The sequence below is a fragment of the Sinohyriopsis cumingii genome, chromosome 2 (assembly GCF_028554795.1).
Source record: "Sinohyriopsis cumingii isolate HCF-2022 chromosome 2, ASM2855479v2, whole genome shotgun sequence".
In the NCBI taxonomy this organism is placed as follows: domain Eukaryota; kingdom Metazoa; phylum Mollusca; class Bivalvia; order Unionida; family Unionidae; genus Sinohyriopsis; species Sinohyriopsis cumingii.
Window position 1 is genome coordinate 130597858 of NC_142962.1, and position 20574 is coordinate 130618431.

The 20574-nt window shown below is 33.6% G+C and overlaps 1 protein-coding gene across 3 annotated transcripts in view; it reads right to left on the reverse strand.

Moving 5' to 3' along the window:
* LOC149805841 (erlin-1-like) overlaps nucleotides 1-20574 on the reverse strand; it is a 46164-nt gene that overhangs the window by 380 nt on the left and 25210 nt on the right. For all 3 annotated transcript variants that reach the window (XM_089950558.1, XM_089950559.1, XM_089950560.1), the window contains 6 exons: nucleotides 19516-19703; nucleotides 13375-13507; nucleotides 12789-12880; nucleotides 11643-11732; nucleotides 6412-6491; nucleotides 3724-3909 (listed from right to left, as the gene is read on the reverse strand). In XM_089950558.1, coding sequence (XP_089806684.1) covers nucleotides 3724-3909; nucleotides 6412-6491; nucleotides 11643-11732; nucleotides 12789-12880; nucleotides 13375-13507; nucleotides 19516-19703 — 769 coding nt within the window. The remainder of the gene's footprint in view (nucleotides 1-3723; nucleotides 3910-6411; nucleotides 6492-11642; nucleotides 11733-12788; nucleotides 12881-13374; nucleotides 13508-19515; nucleotides 19704-20574) is intronic.

Here is a 20574-nt window from a genome sequence, read left to right on the forward strand (position 1 = left end):
GGTTAAGGTTCTATTTTAACTTTAAGAAAAAACTGATATTTATGAAACTGCAGAATAGAACGATGAAATGACTTTGAAAACAATCTGCATGCTTTGGTCACAGTGCCTCTGCCTTATATGAAGTCACGACATCAGGAGGTGTTATTATGCATGTTACATACAAAACAAGAGTCCCTCGAAGGGACTGATGCTCTACTGTTTGAAAAGAATTTCCAGGAATTCAAAATAAGGCTAATTCTGTTCTTTTAAACTGCTGAGTGTTGAAACGAACCCAGATATTATCTAACAATAAGATTTTCAAATTGGCCAGTATGGCAGTCCTTTTTGATGTAAGATCTGTACCGTTTCCATTTAGGACAAACTAGACACCATTAGATGACTTTTGGTAAAAACCCTGTGCCAATATGACCATCTATTCAGGATAATTACTGACAATATTTCTACATGATCATTGATGCAGCCATACTGGATGTATGCAAGGCAACATTTTCATTTAGAACCCAAGTAGGTATCATAAGAATTCCTTTGGTGAAAACCATATTGATATGACCGTCAATTCTGGAGTAGTGACAACATTTTCAAGGTGGCTGCAGTGTTGGCCATACTGGATGCCAGATATGCATCATTTTCATTCAGGACCAACTAGGCAGGATAAGAAAGAAGTCTTCTGGTGAAAACCATATATCAATATGACTACAAAGTCATATAGTAGCAACAATAAGATTTTCAAGATGGCTGCTATGGCAGCCATATGTGAGGTTAGATTGTCACCGCATTCATTCAGGACCAACTAGATATCATATTTAGTCTTCTGGTGATAACCCCACATCGATATGACTTTCCATTAAGGAGGAGAACCAATATTAAGAATTTCAAATTGGCTGCCAAGGTGGCTATACTGGAAGTGAGATCAGCATCATTTGCATTTCATACAAACTAGATATCATAAGAAGTCTTCTGGTGAAAATCCAATGCTGATATTACCATCCATTTAGGAAGAGCATCAATAACTAAGCAGCAACATTTTTTTCTCGGACCAATTAGACCCTGGGATGAAAGTTTGTGCCAAGTTTCAAAGCACTTAAGTAAGAGTAGTGATAAGAAAATTGTCCTAAAGCTTTATGACCAATAGATCTAAAAATTATGATGGGAATATATGAACATAAATAATACAGAAGTCATATGATAAATCCTGTTCTAGATAATCAGAGTATATGAATAATTCTGCAAGGTCATTTACTTTTTAACTAAGATCTGAGAATTATTAGCATATCCATTTACCTGGAAAATAAGCATGTACAGGTAAAACCTGTTATAACGCAATTCATTTATAATGCAATTCCGCTTATAACACAATGGCAGCATGGCTCCCACTTTTTAATTTAAGGTTAACTCTCTTTTTAATATCCTAAATACATGCTCTCAGAAAAGCCGATTATTCATACGGATTTTAATCCCAGCACTATGTTTAATGTTGCCCTAACTTCACCGTGCACTGTTTCCGCCATATTGGCATGTATACAATTCAAAATTGAAGCATATCTGATGTCTGATGAAACCTGGCGAAGAAAACAAATGATATATGATCAAGAGGGTAGTTAAAACTGATGACATTGAAATTTCAATGCACATGTTCTTTAGGGAAGGTTTTTGAAAAATTTGCTAATGCGATCCCACTTGTATCATGATGTTATTCTTTGGACCCTGAGCATTGTGTTATAATGGTTTTACCTGTATTTAAGTCCCATTTTTCAAGACTTCCAACAATGTAGTTAAAACTTAATTGGAGGAACAATCAAACAGTCTTGACGAAGTTGTAATATTACCTTGCATGGTTTTCAACTGAACGTTCAGTTAATTCCTATATGAGTATAAAATATTATGATTTCATTACAAAACTGATGTTTATATTTTTGGGGAATTTAAAAATGAAGATCAAGTTAGATACAGGCAGAATTGCCCTAGTTCTCATAAAACAATTTCTTTTGAGGCCAGATGTATGTGTGTTTCTCATACTGTAAGAAACAAGGAGGGTTTCAATGCAATTTTTGGGTTTCAGCAATGTCACAAATTGTGAAATTTTTCCTAACGGGCAACAAATTGTACCATCTGGCAACAAGATTTTTTGGCAGTTTTAATTGGTATATATATGATCTTTGGTTTGGAGTGGAGAAATCCAATGGCATCATGAAAGGAGCAGCAAACTTGGATATAAAATGCACTGGAATCTATTTATTGTTATATAAACAAATCCTCGTTCATAATGACAAACCCATCTTAACAGTTTATTGTTACATCATAATCTGCTGATACTGGCATCCAGTCTAAGTACTTTATGCTGTGATACGCTCAAATAGTTATGCTACCTGACTAGCTACAATTGAACAATTTCCAAAGGCAGGATCAGGAACAGCTACCATTCTGCAAATGATGATTTTTAAAAAACAAATGTACCAAGAAAATAGTTTTGCTGAAACTTCAAAGAAAACTTTACCTTGAAGCACTGATTGTTCTGCATAAATACTAAGAAAATGAAATATAAATCGGTCACAATCAATGTTCTACAATTATTTGATGTTACTGCTGCAATAACAAACCGGCATTTGTTTGGACCTCTGATGATGGCATTTTGCAGCGACTGTAATAATGCATGCACCCTTCATCAAAGTAAGCAGACTACAATCTTCAATAAAAACAAAGCACCTATCATCAAAGGAAATCAGCACCAAGCCTAAATAAAAGCATGGAATCTGATCAATTATTGCATTTCCCAAAAGTGATTGAAACACTTTTATTGTGCCATGAAAGTTTCCTTTTTGCATGAAAAATGTTTATGCTTTGAATCGCTATCAATGACAACATAAAACATAAATTAAATTTCAAATCTTTTTAAATCTTGTCAGATTAACTGATGGTGGGAGATCTCACAAAGATGTTTATTACATCATTTTCCTTTGAATAGCATTATCTCCTTCGTTGCCTTGGCAAGATGATAGCAAACTCCAGCTGACCGAAATCAAAGCCAATTTAAGTGCATCTACATGCAGCATGTAAACAATTAAACAGCCATGTGCTACTAGCAATGATAAATATCTTAGTGAATTGTTTGGTGCCACGTGTTTGTTGACAGTGGGATACAAATCAAATGAAGGCAAACAGATTTTTAATATATTTGTTATTCATGTTTTCTAAGAGGATGTGAATGATATATGAATTTTCTAATGTTATCTATACTTGAATTCATGGATTTTTTTATATACATGTATGGTATTTAACGTATTATGGATTATACCACACATATGCAAGCTGTCTATACACAAGTGTATATCAGATAAATTATGGTGTCAATTAATCAAAATTTTCATTGTTTATTTTCTCTCTGTATAAATCCTACTCACTGATAACAGGTGACCTCTTAAAAATTTCACCTGTATGCAAAATATGATTTTTTAGCACCTGCCCCCCCCCCCATTATCTCAACATCTGCTTAAGTTGAAAATATTACTGTGGTTACCAGGATGTTGAGATAAACAGGTAGTACAGTATTATGAAAATGGCAACATTTTTTTGAAAATTGGAGACAAAATACTGAGGTTGGCATTTTTTTTGGCGCAAACATTTTTAAAGCCAGTGCCATCCCTGATAAGAACTACAGGCTTCATTTTTTTCCTCCACATCTACTGATAATAATATTTAAAAAAATCAAGAAAAAGGAGCTCAAACCTGTTGAAGATTTGGATTTTGTTTATCTGACCCCTTTGCCTGCTGATTTGTTGCTGCTGTAACCTGGGCTATGGGGATTCCAGAATCCATGAATATATCAGGAATACTGTTCCCAAAGAAAATCTTGGCATTATTGGTAAGTGCTTGATATCTTACTAGCTCTAAGTACTCCTTTGTTAATTTTAGCTGAAAAGTAGAGTGAGAAAAATATTCATTAGAGATTCATAACAAATAAAACAAACATATATTAATGAAAATATTTCTGCTACTCAGAAATCAAAGTTTAAATTTACATGAAGATAGAAACTATACTCTTGATAGTTCACCTCGTATAATTTCTAAGATTCAGTGGTGTCATTAGGTGCCGGGGTCCATAGATTTACCCCAGCAACTTTGCCGCTAGCACCATCCTATATTTTGTAAATCAATAATCATTTTTGACAAGAACAAAAAATATTTAAAAAAAACTCCAATTTTTGTGGAAAAGCATGTTCTTGTAAAATAATTAACACAATGATGACTATTAAAATACGTAAAACACCCAGTGATTCAAACAAGCAATAATGATACTAGCTTGCAACCGAATTCACAATGCTTATTAATCTACCTGTAGCCATAATGTAATATGTATCATGACTACATTTAAAGTGATATATAACTTCTTCATGCCCTGTATCAGGATATGCACATGGGATATTTATTCATACTTGCAGATACAGAAATAACAAATTCCTGGATTGACTAAATTTATCAAACATTGCAGCCACTTTTGACCAGTAGATCATATATTTAGGCACTAAGTGTGCAGGCACAAAAATAGTGAATTGTGATGACTGCAAAAACTGAGCTGGCAAAACAATGGTGAATCGTGATGACAGCATTGAGTGGGCACAACAATGGTGAATCGTGATGATACCATGCGAGTGGGCACAACAATGGTGAGTCGTTATGAAACCATGTAAGTGGGCACAACAATGGTGACTTGTGAAGACAGCACTGAGTGGGCACAAAAATTGTGAATTGTGATGACAACACTGAGTGGGCACAACAATACTGAATTGTGATGACAGCAATGAGTGAGTTGGCACAATAATAGTGAATCAAGATGACAACGAGTGGACACAACAATAGTGAATCATGACAGTATTAAGTGAGTGGGCACACAAAAATAGTGAATTGTGATGGCAAAATGACATATTGTGTGCATTATGATATGTATTGTACTATGTCATCTCTTTTGCATTATGTATAATACCACAATATCAACATTAATGGATAGATTTACTCTTAAACCAAGTATTACATTTAACTTATATCAGCAACACCTACAAATGACTCCAACAAGAGTTTCTGATGGAACTGATGTTCTACAATAAACAAGGGTTCCTCGAGGGAACTGATGTTCTACAATAAACAAGAGTTCCTCGAGGGAACTGATGTTCTACTGGCCAAACATAATTTCCTTGGATCCAAGATGATACCATTTCTTCCTTCTAACTGCTGAGTGTTCAAACTATGTTGTTGTCGACAAACTGGTTGTATGATTGACACCATTTTCATTTAGGATGAACTAGACATAAATAGACTTTACTGACAACTACATGCTCATATGACCATTCACCTAGGTGTAGTAATAACTAGAATTCCTAGATGGCTGTTATGGTGAACATACTTTTAGAAGTAAGATCGGTACCATTTTCATTTAAGACCATTTAGATATAATAATTCATTCATTGAAAACCCCATGTCAATTTAACCATCCATTCTAGGTTGTTGTTGTTCTCGGGTTTAACGCCATTTTTCAGCACAAGATAGGCTATACATGGTGGCCAGTATAACTGGTGGAGGAAGAACCCTGGAAAACCCAGGGAAGACCACCGACCCACGAGAAGCTACTGGCAGGCTTTCCCACGTACCCACGCTAGCCGAGCCTTGGACTCGAACCCACGCAGGCAGAGGTGAGATGGCAGTGATCCGAAACGGTGAGCGCTTTAGACCACTCGGCCACTTGGGGCCCCCCCATCCATTCTAGGAGAAGTAGCAATAACAATATTGTCACAGTGACCAACATAGCAGCCATACTGAGTGACAAATTGTCACTATTTTCATTTAGGAACTAGACTAGTCTTCCGATGAAAACCCCCATGTTGATTTGACCATCCTTTTAAAGTTGCAGTGATAGCAAGTTACAAAATGGCTTTTATGGTGGCCGTATTGGATGTCCAAGGGGGCACCTTTTTTACAACTAGACCTTGGATATAGGTGTTAGTAAATTTTTGTAGTAATCCTCCCAGTAGCTTAGAAGTACTTTTTAAAAAATGGATGCTAGCCAAAAGGCCATCACATTAGCTCTTCTGGTATATTATCAACTTTACTATAAACAAAAAAAAAAAAAAACTGTCAAATACTGACAGGAATTCTTTCTAACTTACTTTAACTGTGAGTGTTGTAATACAAAACTAAATAAACATTTAAATTTCATCCAAAGTTTCATGGCTTGGAAATAAACAATGACACTATTAGGCTCAGCAACTTACAGACAGAATATATGGAGTATTCAGACAGAAGAAAAAGGGAAAGACTTGCTAACATATTAGTATAAAGAAGGTTTGAAACTGTAGTCTAGCCCTTATCCCCATATAGTGGGGTATGCAAAACCAAATAGTTACCATGATAATGCTGCCATACCTGATTAGCTCGAGCTTCATTCTGAGCTTTATAAAATTCAGCATCACTCTTTGCTTTTTCTCTAGCTAGATGAGTTTGATCTAAAATAAGACAATGTGAAACATTTACTGTATAAAACAAAATCAATCATACAGAAAAATATTTTCCTACAATTGTATTAAAATCCATAAATAAAACTGGAGCTACCTCCATGGCCCAACATATCTCCACATCTTTTTATTACATGCTCAACCCCCAAACACTTCATGACTATGACTGACAGGACATAACCCAAAATCCTATGAATATATCTCATGCCCTTTTATTACAAATGCATTTTAAAATCTTTGGGTACAAAATATTTAAAAATGTCACTGTAATCTGCTATCAGGAAACCCCCCAAGGGATGGGTACAAGAAAGTATACCCCCTTCTCTCACTGATGGTTACTAGATGGGCAACATCTACTCAAAGCTAATAATAGATGGACTTGTGGACTAGCTGACTAAGGGTATCAAAATATTCCTGATTAAAGTGCCGGAATAAAAATTCCTTGCACATAAATGGTCATAAATGTGACTGACAAACGGGTAAATACCACATCCACAACTATCCTAATCCGATACTTGTGAACTCTGACCTATTACTAAGTTTCCTGCATGTTTGATCCATTATTATTCACTAAAAAGCATGTGTAAAATCTAATAATAATCTATAGATACAACTGTCATCACAATATAACTAGCCTGATTGACAGATACAACTGTCATCAAATATAACTAGCCTGATAGACAGATACAACTGTCATCACAATATAACTAGCCTGAAAGACAGATACAACTGTCATCACAATATAACTAGCCTGATAGACAGATACAACTGTCATCACAATATAACTAGCCTGATAGACAGATACAACTGTCATCACAATATAACTAGCCTGATAGATACAACTGTCATCACAATATAACTAGCCTGATAGAAACAACTGTCATTACATTATAACTAGCCTGAAAGACAGATACAACTGTCATCACAATATAACTAGCCTGTTAGACAGATACAACTGTTATCACAATATAACTAGCCTGATAGACAGATACAACTGTCATCACAATATAACTAGCCTGATAGATACAATTGTCATTACATTATAACTAGCCTGATAGACTGATACAACTGTCATCACAATATATCTAGCCTGATAGATACAACTGTCATTACATTATAACTAGCCTGAAAGACAAATACAACTGTCATCACAATATAACTAGCCTGATAGATACAACTGTCATCACAATATAACTAGCCTGATAGATAAATGGACAATATTTTATCTTTCATTGTCCAGCACCTAATAGGCTTTAACATGGCGACTAGTATAACTGGTGGAAGAAGAACCCAGGAAAGACCAGGTAAGAACCACCCACCCATGGGAAGCTACTGGTATGGTTTCTTACCTACCCACACTGGCTAAGCCTGAGTCAAACTCGCACAGACAGATGAGATATCAGTGATTGGTAAAGACAACAGCTTTCGACCACTCAGCCACTTGGGCTTCCTTGCCTTTTCTAAAATACTGCATTACACAGGAAAACATCAGATGAAGGACCAGACAGGCATGGTATGAATTCACACTAATTCACAGGTAAACCAATTTTCTTACATTGTCATGCGTTTTATAATCTTTGGATTTAAAATTTAAACAATTAGCTATTACTGATTACAACAGATCCTCTTAAATAAACAGGGTTCATACATAATTCTGAATGATAAATTCAGACTTTTCCCAAACTTTCAAAGACCATAAACGTAAGATTTCCATGACCTATTTTCGCTAACATTTATATACAAGTTATGTTATATGAGAAAACAACAAATGCAAAATACTACAATATTGTTTCATGATGAAATTCAAACTATAATTAATTTCCTAAAATTGCTTTATAATGATCTGAATGATAGGTTAACATTATTGTCATTTTAGAAATATGTAACTTACACAGCAGATTTAATACAAAATAAATTGTTCTCTTAACAGACATCAGCACTGCTTTAAACGCATTATTAAAGTTGCCGTTTTTTCTCTTCAATCATTTTGGAATGAGAAGACACTGCTGTGATTATGGAAAGAAATTAAAATGTTTGGGTTTATTTAAATTTTCAGAAACTTTTAAAGACCTCAGGGTAATCTGCTCGATTTTCCCAAACATTCAAGGCCTTGAAAATACTACCTCATTTTTCCCTAACCATCAAAGACCGTAAGAACCCTTTTAAATGGGACCGAGTCACAAACTGAAAGTAACATCATTACCTTTTTTTTGCATGCAAATCCACGAAAATTGATACACAAAAACAATAAAGAATATCAAGACACTAAAAGATAAAAGAATTCACAGTAAATTCCCTCAAATTCTATACTTTGCCGATGACTGAATAACAAAAGTTGAAGTCAAGTATGTAAATATATTTTCCAGTGTGGTGAAACCCATGTAATTGAGTGAAAAGGTGGAAACCAAAGTTCAAGATGACTGATCAGTGAGCTAGAATACTTTATGTTAATACCAATATAAATTGGTCACTGCACAAATTTTACTGCCACTATTGCCAGAGATCCAGATTACCTTGGAACCAAAGTAGACAAGTTTTGTAGCCACCATTCACAGAAATCTGGATTACCTTGGGACAAAATGAGCAATGTTTTTCATGCATGATTTGCAAAGATCCATATTACCTTGGAACCAAAATAGACAAGTCTTGCAGCTATGATTGACATGAATCTGGGTCAACTGGTACCCAAACTAGACAACTTTAGTGGCCACCATTCAAAGAAATCTGGATTAACTTGGGACAAAAAGAGACAAGTTTCCAGGCACTATTCACAGAGATCTGGATTACCTTTGGACTACATAAACCAGTTCAACTGTATCCCTTTCCTTTCAGCTTTTCTTTGGTTGCTGTTATTTCAACTGTATCTCCTGCCTGAATGATGACTGGCAGGGGTAATAATCAAAGTACTGAACTATTATATCTACAATTTATCATATCTGCACATTTAACTAATGGCTGATGGGTTATAATCAAAGTAATGTATTATTATATCTGCAGCCTTGATTGATGACTGACAGATGAAATAATCAAAATACTGTATTATTATATTTAGAAACCATTGGATTATTCTATCTGCAGCTTTGACTGATGACTGACAGGGGAAATAATCAAAATATTGTATTATTATATTTACAAACTATCGGATTATTATATCAGCAACTCTGACTGATGTCTAATGGGATTATAAATGAAGTACTGTAAATTTATTATATCTTTAAAAAAGTACTATATTATTATATCTGCATCCTTGGCTGATGATTGACAGGAGTTCTAATCGAAGTAATGTATTATTATTTTTATAAAAGTACCATATAATGTCTACAGTTTGATGACTAAGAGGGCCTATAATCAAGGTACTGCATTATTATATCTACAAAATACTGTATTATTATATCTGCATCTTTGACTGATGACTGATGGGAAATAATCAAAATACTGGATTATTATATTTACAAACCACTGGATTATTACATCTACAGTAAAGATGGCTGAGAGGGAGAAAAAAATCAAATTTCTGTATTATTATATCTACAAAGTACTTTATTATATAAAAAAGTAACGTATTATTGTATCTGCTGCTTTGACTGATGACTGATGGGTTATAATCAATGTACTGTATTATATCTGCTGCTTCGACTGATGACTGATGGAAGATATAATCAAAATAACTGTTCTTATATAAACACAGAGAGAAAATAAACAATGATAATTTTGATTAATTGAAACCATAAACATGCCAGGATGTGTTTGGCAGTTTTGGCAAAATTTTCTGTGTCGCTATTTTTGAAAAGTTGTTTAATAGTTCTTCCATATTTAGTCACAGTAGCCATGATGAGATAGTAGTTACTTTCAATCTGCCCACATCATGCGAGTGCCTTTGTCTTAGTGCATAGGGATAGAGGACTTCAAAAGGCAATTATCTTTTCATAATCTATGCACATACATTATAATGACAAATACTTACACTGTGTTAATTATGACTGTCTTTTATCTGGGGAGGGGGAATTATGACAGACAAATTTAACGTACAAAATTAGATTTGTTAACTTTCATTTAAAAGAGAAAAAATGCAGTTTGAGGGGAAATAATTAAACATGAAATGAAAATTAAGTAAAATAATTTAAAATAAGAAAACTCTTAGTAAATGATAAATGATTAACCTTTTTGTGAAGACCAAAGAAATATATTTTGCATCAGCTTAATATTCATATCAGATAAAAAGTTATAAACATTTGAAACTAATTGTAATTCTGAACTTATAAATATTACTCACTCTATGCATAATATATTGAAAGATTTGTTACAGGAAAAATTATAATTTATAGACAGCCTGAATAATAGCAATTATAACGATTTGAAACTGGTTGTTTTACATTGATGCTAGAGTTCCTCTATGTTTTAAGAACATTCAGGGAAACGGACAAGTCATCGATATAAAAAATCCTGATTTAATAAAATCATATATTTTTGCTATCATTTATTGTGAAATGAAGTTCATAATTTGAACCCACAAAAAAAACAAGATAAAACAACATGTAGAAAACCATGATACCAACTTCAAGTGCAACAGATGCAACACAGATTGTCATTCATGGGTGTGTCTCTTCAGCCACAACATACACTGCCCAAAAACTAACTGACAACTACAGAGTGCAGTCTTCTGAGACTGATGGATGCCGATACAATTACCAATGGCTATGCTCCAAAGCAACAGTACACAAATAAAAATTGCTTCAAACAGCATTACCTCTAAAAAACAAAAAAAGGAGTCAAATTATGAAGTTATACAGGAAAGTGGCATATAATCATGTACCTACAGTCATGTTAGGACTATGCAGGTGAAAATAAAACTAGACACCGAAAAGAAAGTTATAAATTAAAGGGTGATAATTGATTGAGAAGGCAATAATGTAAAACCATAAAAAAATTATACATGGGAGGTAACTGCAAACCAAACAACATCATATATAGTCAATGGTTTCAATCCATTCTGGTCATGTTACAAAACTACAGATCTAAGACTTGAAAAGATGGATTACTTCAAGACAATTACTCTCAATATACAGTTTTTTCCAACACACTAAATGCTCTAAATTCACTAGTGGTAAAACAAATTAAGTCCTGAACTTTAAAACTAGTCACCTTCAATCTCTGACATTTTCCTCTGAGACTCCTTCTCCATTAGTTTCTGTTCCCAGTTAATCTTGGATACCTCTGCCGATTTTTCTGCCTCTGGATATAAAAAAGCAGAAGGTAAGTCAGTGGTCAATTCAGAAATGGAAAAGTGGGGCAGAAATGGACTCCAACAGGTTAAAAAGTTAACTTATTTAGAAATAACATGGTTGCAAATGTCCTAATCTGTTCTTGTCTATTCAGAAACACTATGGATTGAATTATTAAGTCTTCCCTACTACAGGCAATTCATACCTTTTATTTAATTCTTCATGTGTAATTAACCATACTCATCAAGAATTTATTTTTGGACACTTGAGTTTACAATATTTCCCTGCAAACTGCTTTGAAAATAAATGCAGCCAAGTTTTTAAGTACGATTTCTTCTTCTTCATGTTTTCTATCCATCATCATTTACTTAAAATGTAGTGCTCTCATATAAATCTGTGTAAATTTTTTATATATTTTTTTTATTTTCCACAATTATTCCAACAAGTTAATAGCACATGAGTACACACTAACACTGGGTACATTACAATTATCTATTTGTTCATAAAGTGCAAAATTGGTCCATTTGTATTAAAAATCGGACTTTAATTTTGGCTTTTCGTATTTTAGTCACTGTTGTTCAGGATGAGATATTTTTAAGGTAAATTTGAACCTGATGTATTTTTATGATTTTAATTAGAGACTGCTAGATCATAAAAATTCTCCACCAATCAAAATTCCTATGGTATGGGACATTCGTTTTACAAAATCTTAGACATTTGCTAGAGGGTCAGCACTAGGTGTTGCACAAAGACAGTTCTTACACATTGTCTGGTTATTCTTGATTCTGTGCAGTATCTTTTAAGCTATGCTAGAAAAATATCCCTTACACTCAAGAATAAACCATGTTCTGTAGAATCAAAATATTGCAAGTACTTTTAATTAGTTGTGACTAATCATCCAAAAAATGATTTAAGTTTTAATTGTATTCCAAAACCAGATTTTAGATTTTAAAAAATTTCTGCCCTATGCTTTTCTTAATATAATGCTTTCTGCCAAGTATGGAAGAATCAAGAACAGTGTATGTACTCTTTATACAATACTGTCTGCTAAGTGACCAAAACTTACCTATAATAGCTCTTTTCCTCTCGGTCTCTGCTTCCTTTTCTATGACTTTCTGTTTCTGAACTGCAATAAGCAATTTGGTCTTCTCTCCCTCCCTATACAGAATTGATAGTGCAAATAACAAGTCAACACCATCAACACATTTCAACAGAATGCAAGAATTTCTTCTTTCAAAAGAATTCTGCAGCATAGCCAATGAGGACTTCCTAGGTTTGTCATCTGGTCCTAATCCAGACATTCTTACTAATAAGTGCATGGAAGAGAGATATTAGGAAAAAATCAATTCACTGATATGATGTGCCAAAGGTGCAGTTTTTGTTAATTCATTTTCCGATCTACAGATGAAGTAAGATTTCTAAAAAGTAACTTCAGTTTTTTCATACGGTTAATTTGCATTTAAAAAAATGTCAAACTCTCAATTATCAACCCATCCAAAAAGAAATTTTAAAAAATCAAACATTATTTGTCATTATTGTTATAAGACTTCCTCAACATAAGTAGAAATGCAATACCCACTAACAGCACAAACATGATAAGTTACAAAATTATTTAATTGACAGCTTCAATTTCTTTTTACAAAAGCACTTACATAGCTTCATAATTTTTCCTAATCTGCTCAGGGATCTTTGGTTTGGTCACACGGACAGCCTGGACTGTCAGACCTGGTGCCATCTTGTACAAGTCCTGCTGGAGTGCTGTTTTCAGGTTTTCATCAATTTGATCTACAAATACAGTATACAATGGTCAATCATAGCACATGTGACTCATATATCTCAATTCTAAGAAAAAGGGGTCACTGAAATAAGTAAAGATGAAAAGCCCATATATATAAATCTACATAATATTAAGATGCTGTGAGCATGCAACTTGATGCAAGCTAACAAGTGTCAGTGCATTTACATGCAAATACTACTCAATCATCAAAGTTTTATACACCACTCCCTCGATAACTCGAGATCCCGCTTACAACGCGGTGTCAGGTATGGCTCCCAATTTTTTCTCCAAAGAAAATATATTTTAAATATCTTTAAAATATGCTGAATGTGAACAAATTATGATAAGAATTGGTAAATTAAACCTTGCTACAGCGCTCGTGTTATCATCGAAAATGGCGATTAATGCCTGTAATGATAGAATCCATACTGTGAAATCTGCAAGTTCTAAATTATAAAGATATCATATATTATGTAAGTTTTTTTAATGACAAATAGCTGTCAATACACTTAATAAAGTCTGGTGAAATAGCGATCAAAGAAAACTTCTGGTGAATGCTAACAATGGACAACAAAGAATGAAATAAACACCAATTAAATGTCTTGCTATGTGAAAGTCACGTTCTAATCCTTTAATTCCATTTCTGTGTAACCATTATAATCGCAACATATTCTGTTCTATGAAAACATGAAAAGAGTCAATTGACCATCACATCGAAACCCGTGAGTACTTCTGTGAGAACCTAATTACATGCCGGCTTTTTTCTGATCAACAACTTGGGGAAGTGTATGCTGATTAAAAAATCAATTAAAAGAGACCTGTGTTGTTTTATCACTTTAAATATGTCTTTTGTATCAAAGCAAGCAAGGGAGGTACAAGGAAAATATTCAAAGGCATGCAAATCTGAGCATAAGTTCTTGTGGTCACTACCGTTATCAAAATTCATTTCATTTGACCAACTGAAAATGGTTTCACATTTTTATACGGTGGCTGGAGACACAAAATGTTGACTATGTAAAGATCATACAGTTGAGAAATGTGCAGGATTTTTCTTGGTGGCAGAGAAATCAAGGAGTAACACAAAAAAATTAACTGATTTTTTTCAAAATGTGAAGTTACCACCATGTCAGGTAATTCTGCGCGTCGGGTAATTCTGTGCAACGATATTTCATTTCTGTAAACGCTGAATCACGTCTTTTTTGTTCAAAAATCCATTTTGTATCAAGAAAGAACAATCGTACTTTTTTTAGTTAAGGAAAGTGATATTCATAAAGTGTGCAAAAACATCCCGCATTCTGACTCAAAATGCATATGAAAATGTGATTTCTAAATGACAACAAGAAGACCCACTCCATGATGTTCTTGAACCGGTAACCCAGAAAATCCGATTTACTACGTATCTTTTAGAATCATACAAATAAATACATTATATAAAAGAGGGAAATGTATACCTTAAAACAATACTGCATTTTAATCCAAGTTTCCAATTTTGCAAGAAGTTGTCCAACACGTACAAAATTGTCTGCTACCCTATGTGTCAACTTGCCGCTAGAACATAAATTCTCAAGAAATTCCCCGGCATATAGTCTGTTTCTAAATTCTTTAGTAATTATTTCACCATTAATAAGATGTTGTGAACACCTTACATCCTATTCATTGTTGTTTCTCTTCCACATAATAGCTTATTTTTTTATAAAATGTTCAACTTTACTAACTTTTTTTACAAGATCGGTTTAGTTTGCTAAATATCTCTTGCCATTTATTGGCATTTTTATCTTGAATTTTGTAAAACTACTATAAACCTGACTAATTACTTGACTGAACTGCTGACAGAAACAGTCCAAAGTAATGTACTTCATTTCTATAGCCCGATGGATAAACATAACATCTTTTCAATGCTGTGTGCAGAACAGGCCGGCATATCGTGAGTCAGGAAAACACAGGGGTGGTATCCCCTGTGTCCAAAATTAATATACTTTGAACAGAATATTCTGGTGACAATTGCCTCTTTTCAAATGGTAAGCATTGCTCTATTTTATTTTCGTAAATCGGTTGAATTCATTGCGTTTTGCTTCAATATTGGAGACGGAAACGTTAAGTGCGCAGAAATGCCCAACAGCATTGTATATTTGTCAATCGTGTCACAAACGGCAAGTATTATTGTGTTCAAATTTACGTTGTTTTAAATTTGTAGAAACATTTAATTCATGTTGGTAATGATTAACCCTTGTGATTCTTTTCATTTTACTTCTACCACAATCAAATCTATCTATCTATCGTTCGATCTACGTTTCTCGAAAAGAGTGTCGATCTTTTGTATTAAAAAACCTGTCTAATTTGGATCAAACAATAAAACTAGAATGTATCCAATTCAACACATAAATTAGTGACGCAGTACACAATGTGTGAAGTGGCACACTTAAGCGAATGGAAACCATGTGGAATAATGTTCTTGATGATCTCCTCAATATACTGTAATTTATCCTGATTTTAATGTTGCTCTATGAGGAAAAAATAAACAAAGTACACCGTTATTAAGAGATATTTATTCACAGTTAATCTCAGCACGATTATAAATTCAGTATTCCTTTACGTCGATTGCTTTATTGGTTTTGGCTTTTATATAGGTCTCTTGATAACTTGCACCTCACTTATAGTGCAGTCAATGTTTTTGGACCTGATGTGCACGAGTTATTGAGGGACAGGTGTACTTCATAGTTTCATGCTAATATATTCAAATGCAGCATCTCATCTTTCCAAGATATTCACTTAAAAACTGCATGTATATTTATTTCAAAAGATTCCCACACATGTTGCAAAGCAAAATTAATTCCTCCTTTAAATCAAATGAAGTCTCCCATGCATGTGAGACCTTACAACCCTGAGGAGCCCATCTCAGTAAGGCAGTTGATCTTTTTTTTCCATAAGATTGATCAGTTTTCAGTAAGGTGTACAAAATATCAATAATTGCTATTGTAAAGCTGGAAAATGTAATTAAAAGTTTGACACATTGATATTATGTTCAACTGAAAAGTTTGTAAAGTACATGTAGTCTTTATTTACCACTAGTACAGTTGCACAAACTCTAGTTCCAAACCCTATGCAGCTCAATGACTTGTTGCTATCTCTCAACCTGACATAATTCCTGGAAATTCTTGTCCATTTCACATGATGACATCAATCATATCTCCCGCCAAGAGACATACTCAAACTGGCATGTGATGTCCAATAATTGTAATTGTGTCCCTTCCAGCTTTTATTCACAAGAATCTGAATACCCCTTTTATTCTTCTGTGTTGTTTATTAACACTTTTCTAGAAGCTTATTTTCCCTTTTGTTTTTAACATGCATATCTTTCTGGACGCTATTTTAACAAATTCTATAATCAACAGTTTTGATCATGCAGATGCTTCACATAAACAAATTGGTGTAGTTTAAAGTATCTGGGGTACTGCTGTAAAGTTAGTCTGGTTCTCTGGCTAATTTCACTAATTCTAAGATGAAACCCTGATCCAAATAAAACACATATCAACCAACTATCCAGATTTTTCAGCAACGATAATTTTTCCGAAGATTTTGCTACTTTGCCGTTAAGTCCGTATTTTAAGGGAAATTTTTGGTAAGACTTACGGCAAAATTGTAAGAGTTGGCAGGTCTGGCATGTATTCATAATTTCACCTTATAATGCATGTCCTATACAATTACAAGAAAAGTCATAAGGTTACTATATCTACATAACTTTCTATCAAAAATTTTTCATAAAGAACATAAGTGCAAATGAAAATACATAATTACAAAAATCAAATTTTATGCAGAAATCATGCTGTTAGTTTGTATGACTGAAAAGTCCACAAAAGTGGCAGAAATGATACTGTTAGTCTGTATGACTGAAAAATCTAAAAAAGTGTTCATAATCACACTGTTAGTCTGTATGACTTAAAAGTCCACAAAGTAGCTGAAATGATACTGTTAGTCTGCATGACTGTAAAGTCCACAGAAGTGGCAGAAATGATGCCATTAGTCTGAAGGACAAAAAAGTCCGCAGAAGTTTCATAAATGACAACACTGTTAGTATGTGTGACTTAAAAGTCCACAGAAGTGGCAGAAATGACATAGAAGTCCATAGAAATGGTGTCAGTATAATTATGTTTTACTATTTAGAACAAAGGAGGTTCGTACTGCATTTGGCAAATCTACTTGCAACAGTAATACCTGTGCAACATTTGGAATATCAAAACTTATTATAGGAATATCTCTTTGATGAACAGTTTTACCGCAGGTTGCACATAATATAAAGAATACATTGTGTCCAAAAAACAAAGAAACACATTTAACTTGGCTCTATAAACAATATATTTCTAGCAATCTGCAAATTGGCTATAGCAATCACCCAAATCACCCATGGTGATAAAAATCTGGAAATGGTGATCAACTTCAATAAAAATAAAATACCTGCAGACTGAAAATTATGGTACATATGCTGCTTATATGATGATGTAGGCAGATTTTTTCCCCCCAAAAAGTGCAATTTGCACTCTCATCCTAAAAACATAGATTCTGCAAAATTGTACATGCCATTCTTCCATTGCTTGCATGGTTCCCATTCTTTTCTAAAGATAAATTTCCAGATCATTTCCAGGGTTTTTCCAGGATGAAATTAATTTTTTCGCCATTTGCATTACTAATCACATAACTTCACAAATCTCAAATGACAAGATCAGAAGTCCAACAGTGATGTGATATCAACAACAAACTCCTTTTTAATGTTGTTGTACAGAAATTCAATTATATTAAATGTGATGTGATTTGGATTTTTAACATAGCTTTAAAAAAAATTCCGTCATATCGCTAAGATGTCTGCAATGTGGCAGTTTATAGTGACGTCTAGCACTGGGGCATCATGCCACAGACATGTAGCATGATGTCCCACCCAGTCATATTATCCTGACACCAGGCTGACCAGTCCCAACACTAACCTCTTTATGCTGAGCGTCAAGCAAGGCAGCTAGCTGTTAGTACCATTTTTGTAAGTCTTTGGTATGATAATTATATTAAATGAAAGTCAGATACTTTCTGTAAAACCAGCAATCTGGCCAGTCTGATTTTTGAAGCAGAGAGCACATGTCAATGTGGTAGTCACGTGATACAACAAAACTCCAGATGTTGTTCTCTGAATACATAAATATCGAAAATTTTGTGTTGTTTCGTTTTTATATTTTTATTACAAACAGTATAAGAATGTTTTAATATTTTTTCTCTACAACATTTGAAAATGTGGGTTGTTAGATTTGTGTACTCATGCAACTAGCAATGCAAATCAAGAGTACCAGGTCACATTTCTTCAATGTTGTTGTTTCATTTTGTCTTTCAGCAGATTAAAGACATGATTTTAATACTCAGAATTTTTGAGAAAGTAAGTAATTTTCATATCAATTTCACACATATATCACTTGATCTAACAACATTTAAAGTTTGTCAGGCCATCCAGTAAGCAACTATGCTTTGCCACCACCATGCTGGCTTTTTGTGATCCTAGACTAGTTTTCGTCCTTCCATATAAGGAAAGATACGAATATCAAGCTGACTTTGAAAATAAAAGTCTACTAGACGAATCTAATCCAATGAGAGTTTGGATTGACTCAGCATAAAAGTTTATTGCAAGCACCCAACCGATCCATAATGTACCCTCAGAATATTCTGGTTAGAACTCGATATATTTAACTAGCAATCAGTTTAGTTACAACTCAATTACATGATTGTTTTGGGCATCAACTGGTGGCGGAAAATTCCTGGGGTTTTCCCAACTTTCATCGCTATTTGCAGGAATTCCAGGACTTTTCACGGTTGGGAATGTTTGATATAATTTCTCCCAACTTTTTCCCTGATTTCCAGGTAACATGGGAACCCTGTGCATGACATGTAAATATACCACTGTTATGTAGTATAATGTAGGGACTTTGATATCAAGAGAGAAACATTTGATTTTCATATACTTATCACCATACAACTATCATACCAAAGAGATCAATGTAGACTTCCTGGAGAGTGTGGATACTGCAGAACTGGTTAAGCTCATGGTGAATTTTGTTGTAAATCAATGTCTTGTCATAATCAGCTGTGTAATTCTTCACAGTTTCATATACTGAAGATGAGCTCAACATGTTTACTACCTCAACGCGATCAAAGTAGATAATTACACCTCCGCTGAAAGGGAAAGAAAAAATATGAAGGAATATCTGGCATGTGTAATAGGAAATGAGACAGGATTTTCTCTTGGATGTTAAAAATATTACATGCAACATTTGCATCCATTCCTAAATGTGGGTTAAATCTTGGTGTTTTTATGGATGATGATATCCTGGTGAAGGATCTCTTTAACATGCAAAGTCAGTGCTAAACCATTATAAATTTTACACTACCTTCTATCTCCAAAAGCATTTACCTGACATAATTATAATCAAGCTGATCAATATTTAATCCCTTTATGATTTACAAATTTTAAACCACATGTTGCTCCATCCATGTCAACTTTTGTAATCTGGAAAAATAAGTTGTCAACAGTGAGTAGAAGACAGAACAGCATATGCATATAATAAACTGCAAGGATGTGACAAGGACTCCTGCACAAGTAAAAGAAAAGTACATATGTACTGTATAAATTATGCAAGATACATCTCACAGTAATGGCTACAATTAAAAGGAGAAAAAAAACAAATACAACAAAATTTTCTGAACCAAACAAATTTCAGGTTAAATAAAGCATTTTCATCCATTTTAGGATATGCCAAACATTCCAAAATAATGCAATCTGCACATTTGTGTTTTTTCTCTAGAAATTTGTTTCATTCGTATTTGGATGGCATTTTGCATGTCAGCAATTGGATTAACATTTAAAAAGAATCTGTATGATAGGCAGTTACTATTATTATTAACATTATTATTTATAATAATATTGTTATTATTATTATTAAAAAAATTCCCCCAAAATACATTTTAAAATACAAATATGTAAACTGTTCTTATTAGAATAGCTTCTTGATTTGAAATTGAACAAATTTCATAATTTTAAAATTAT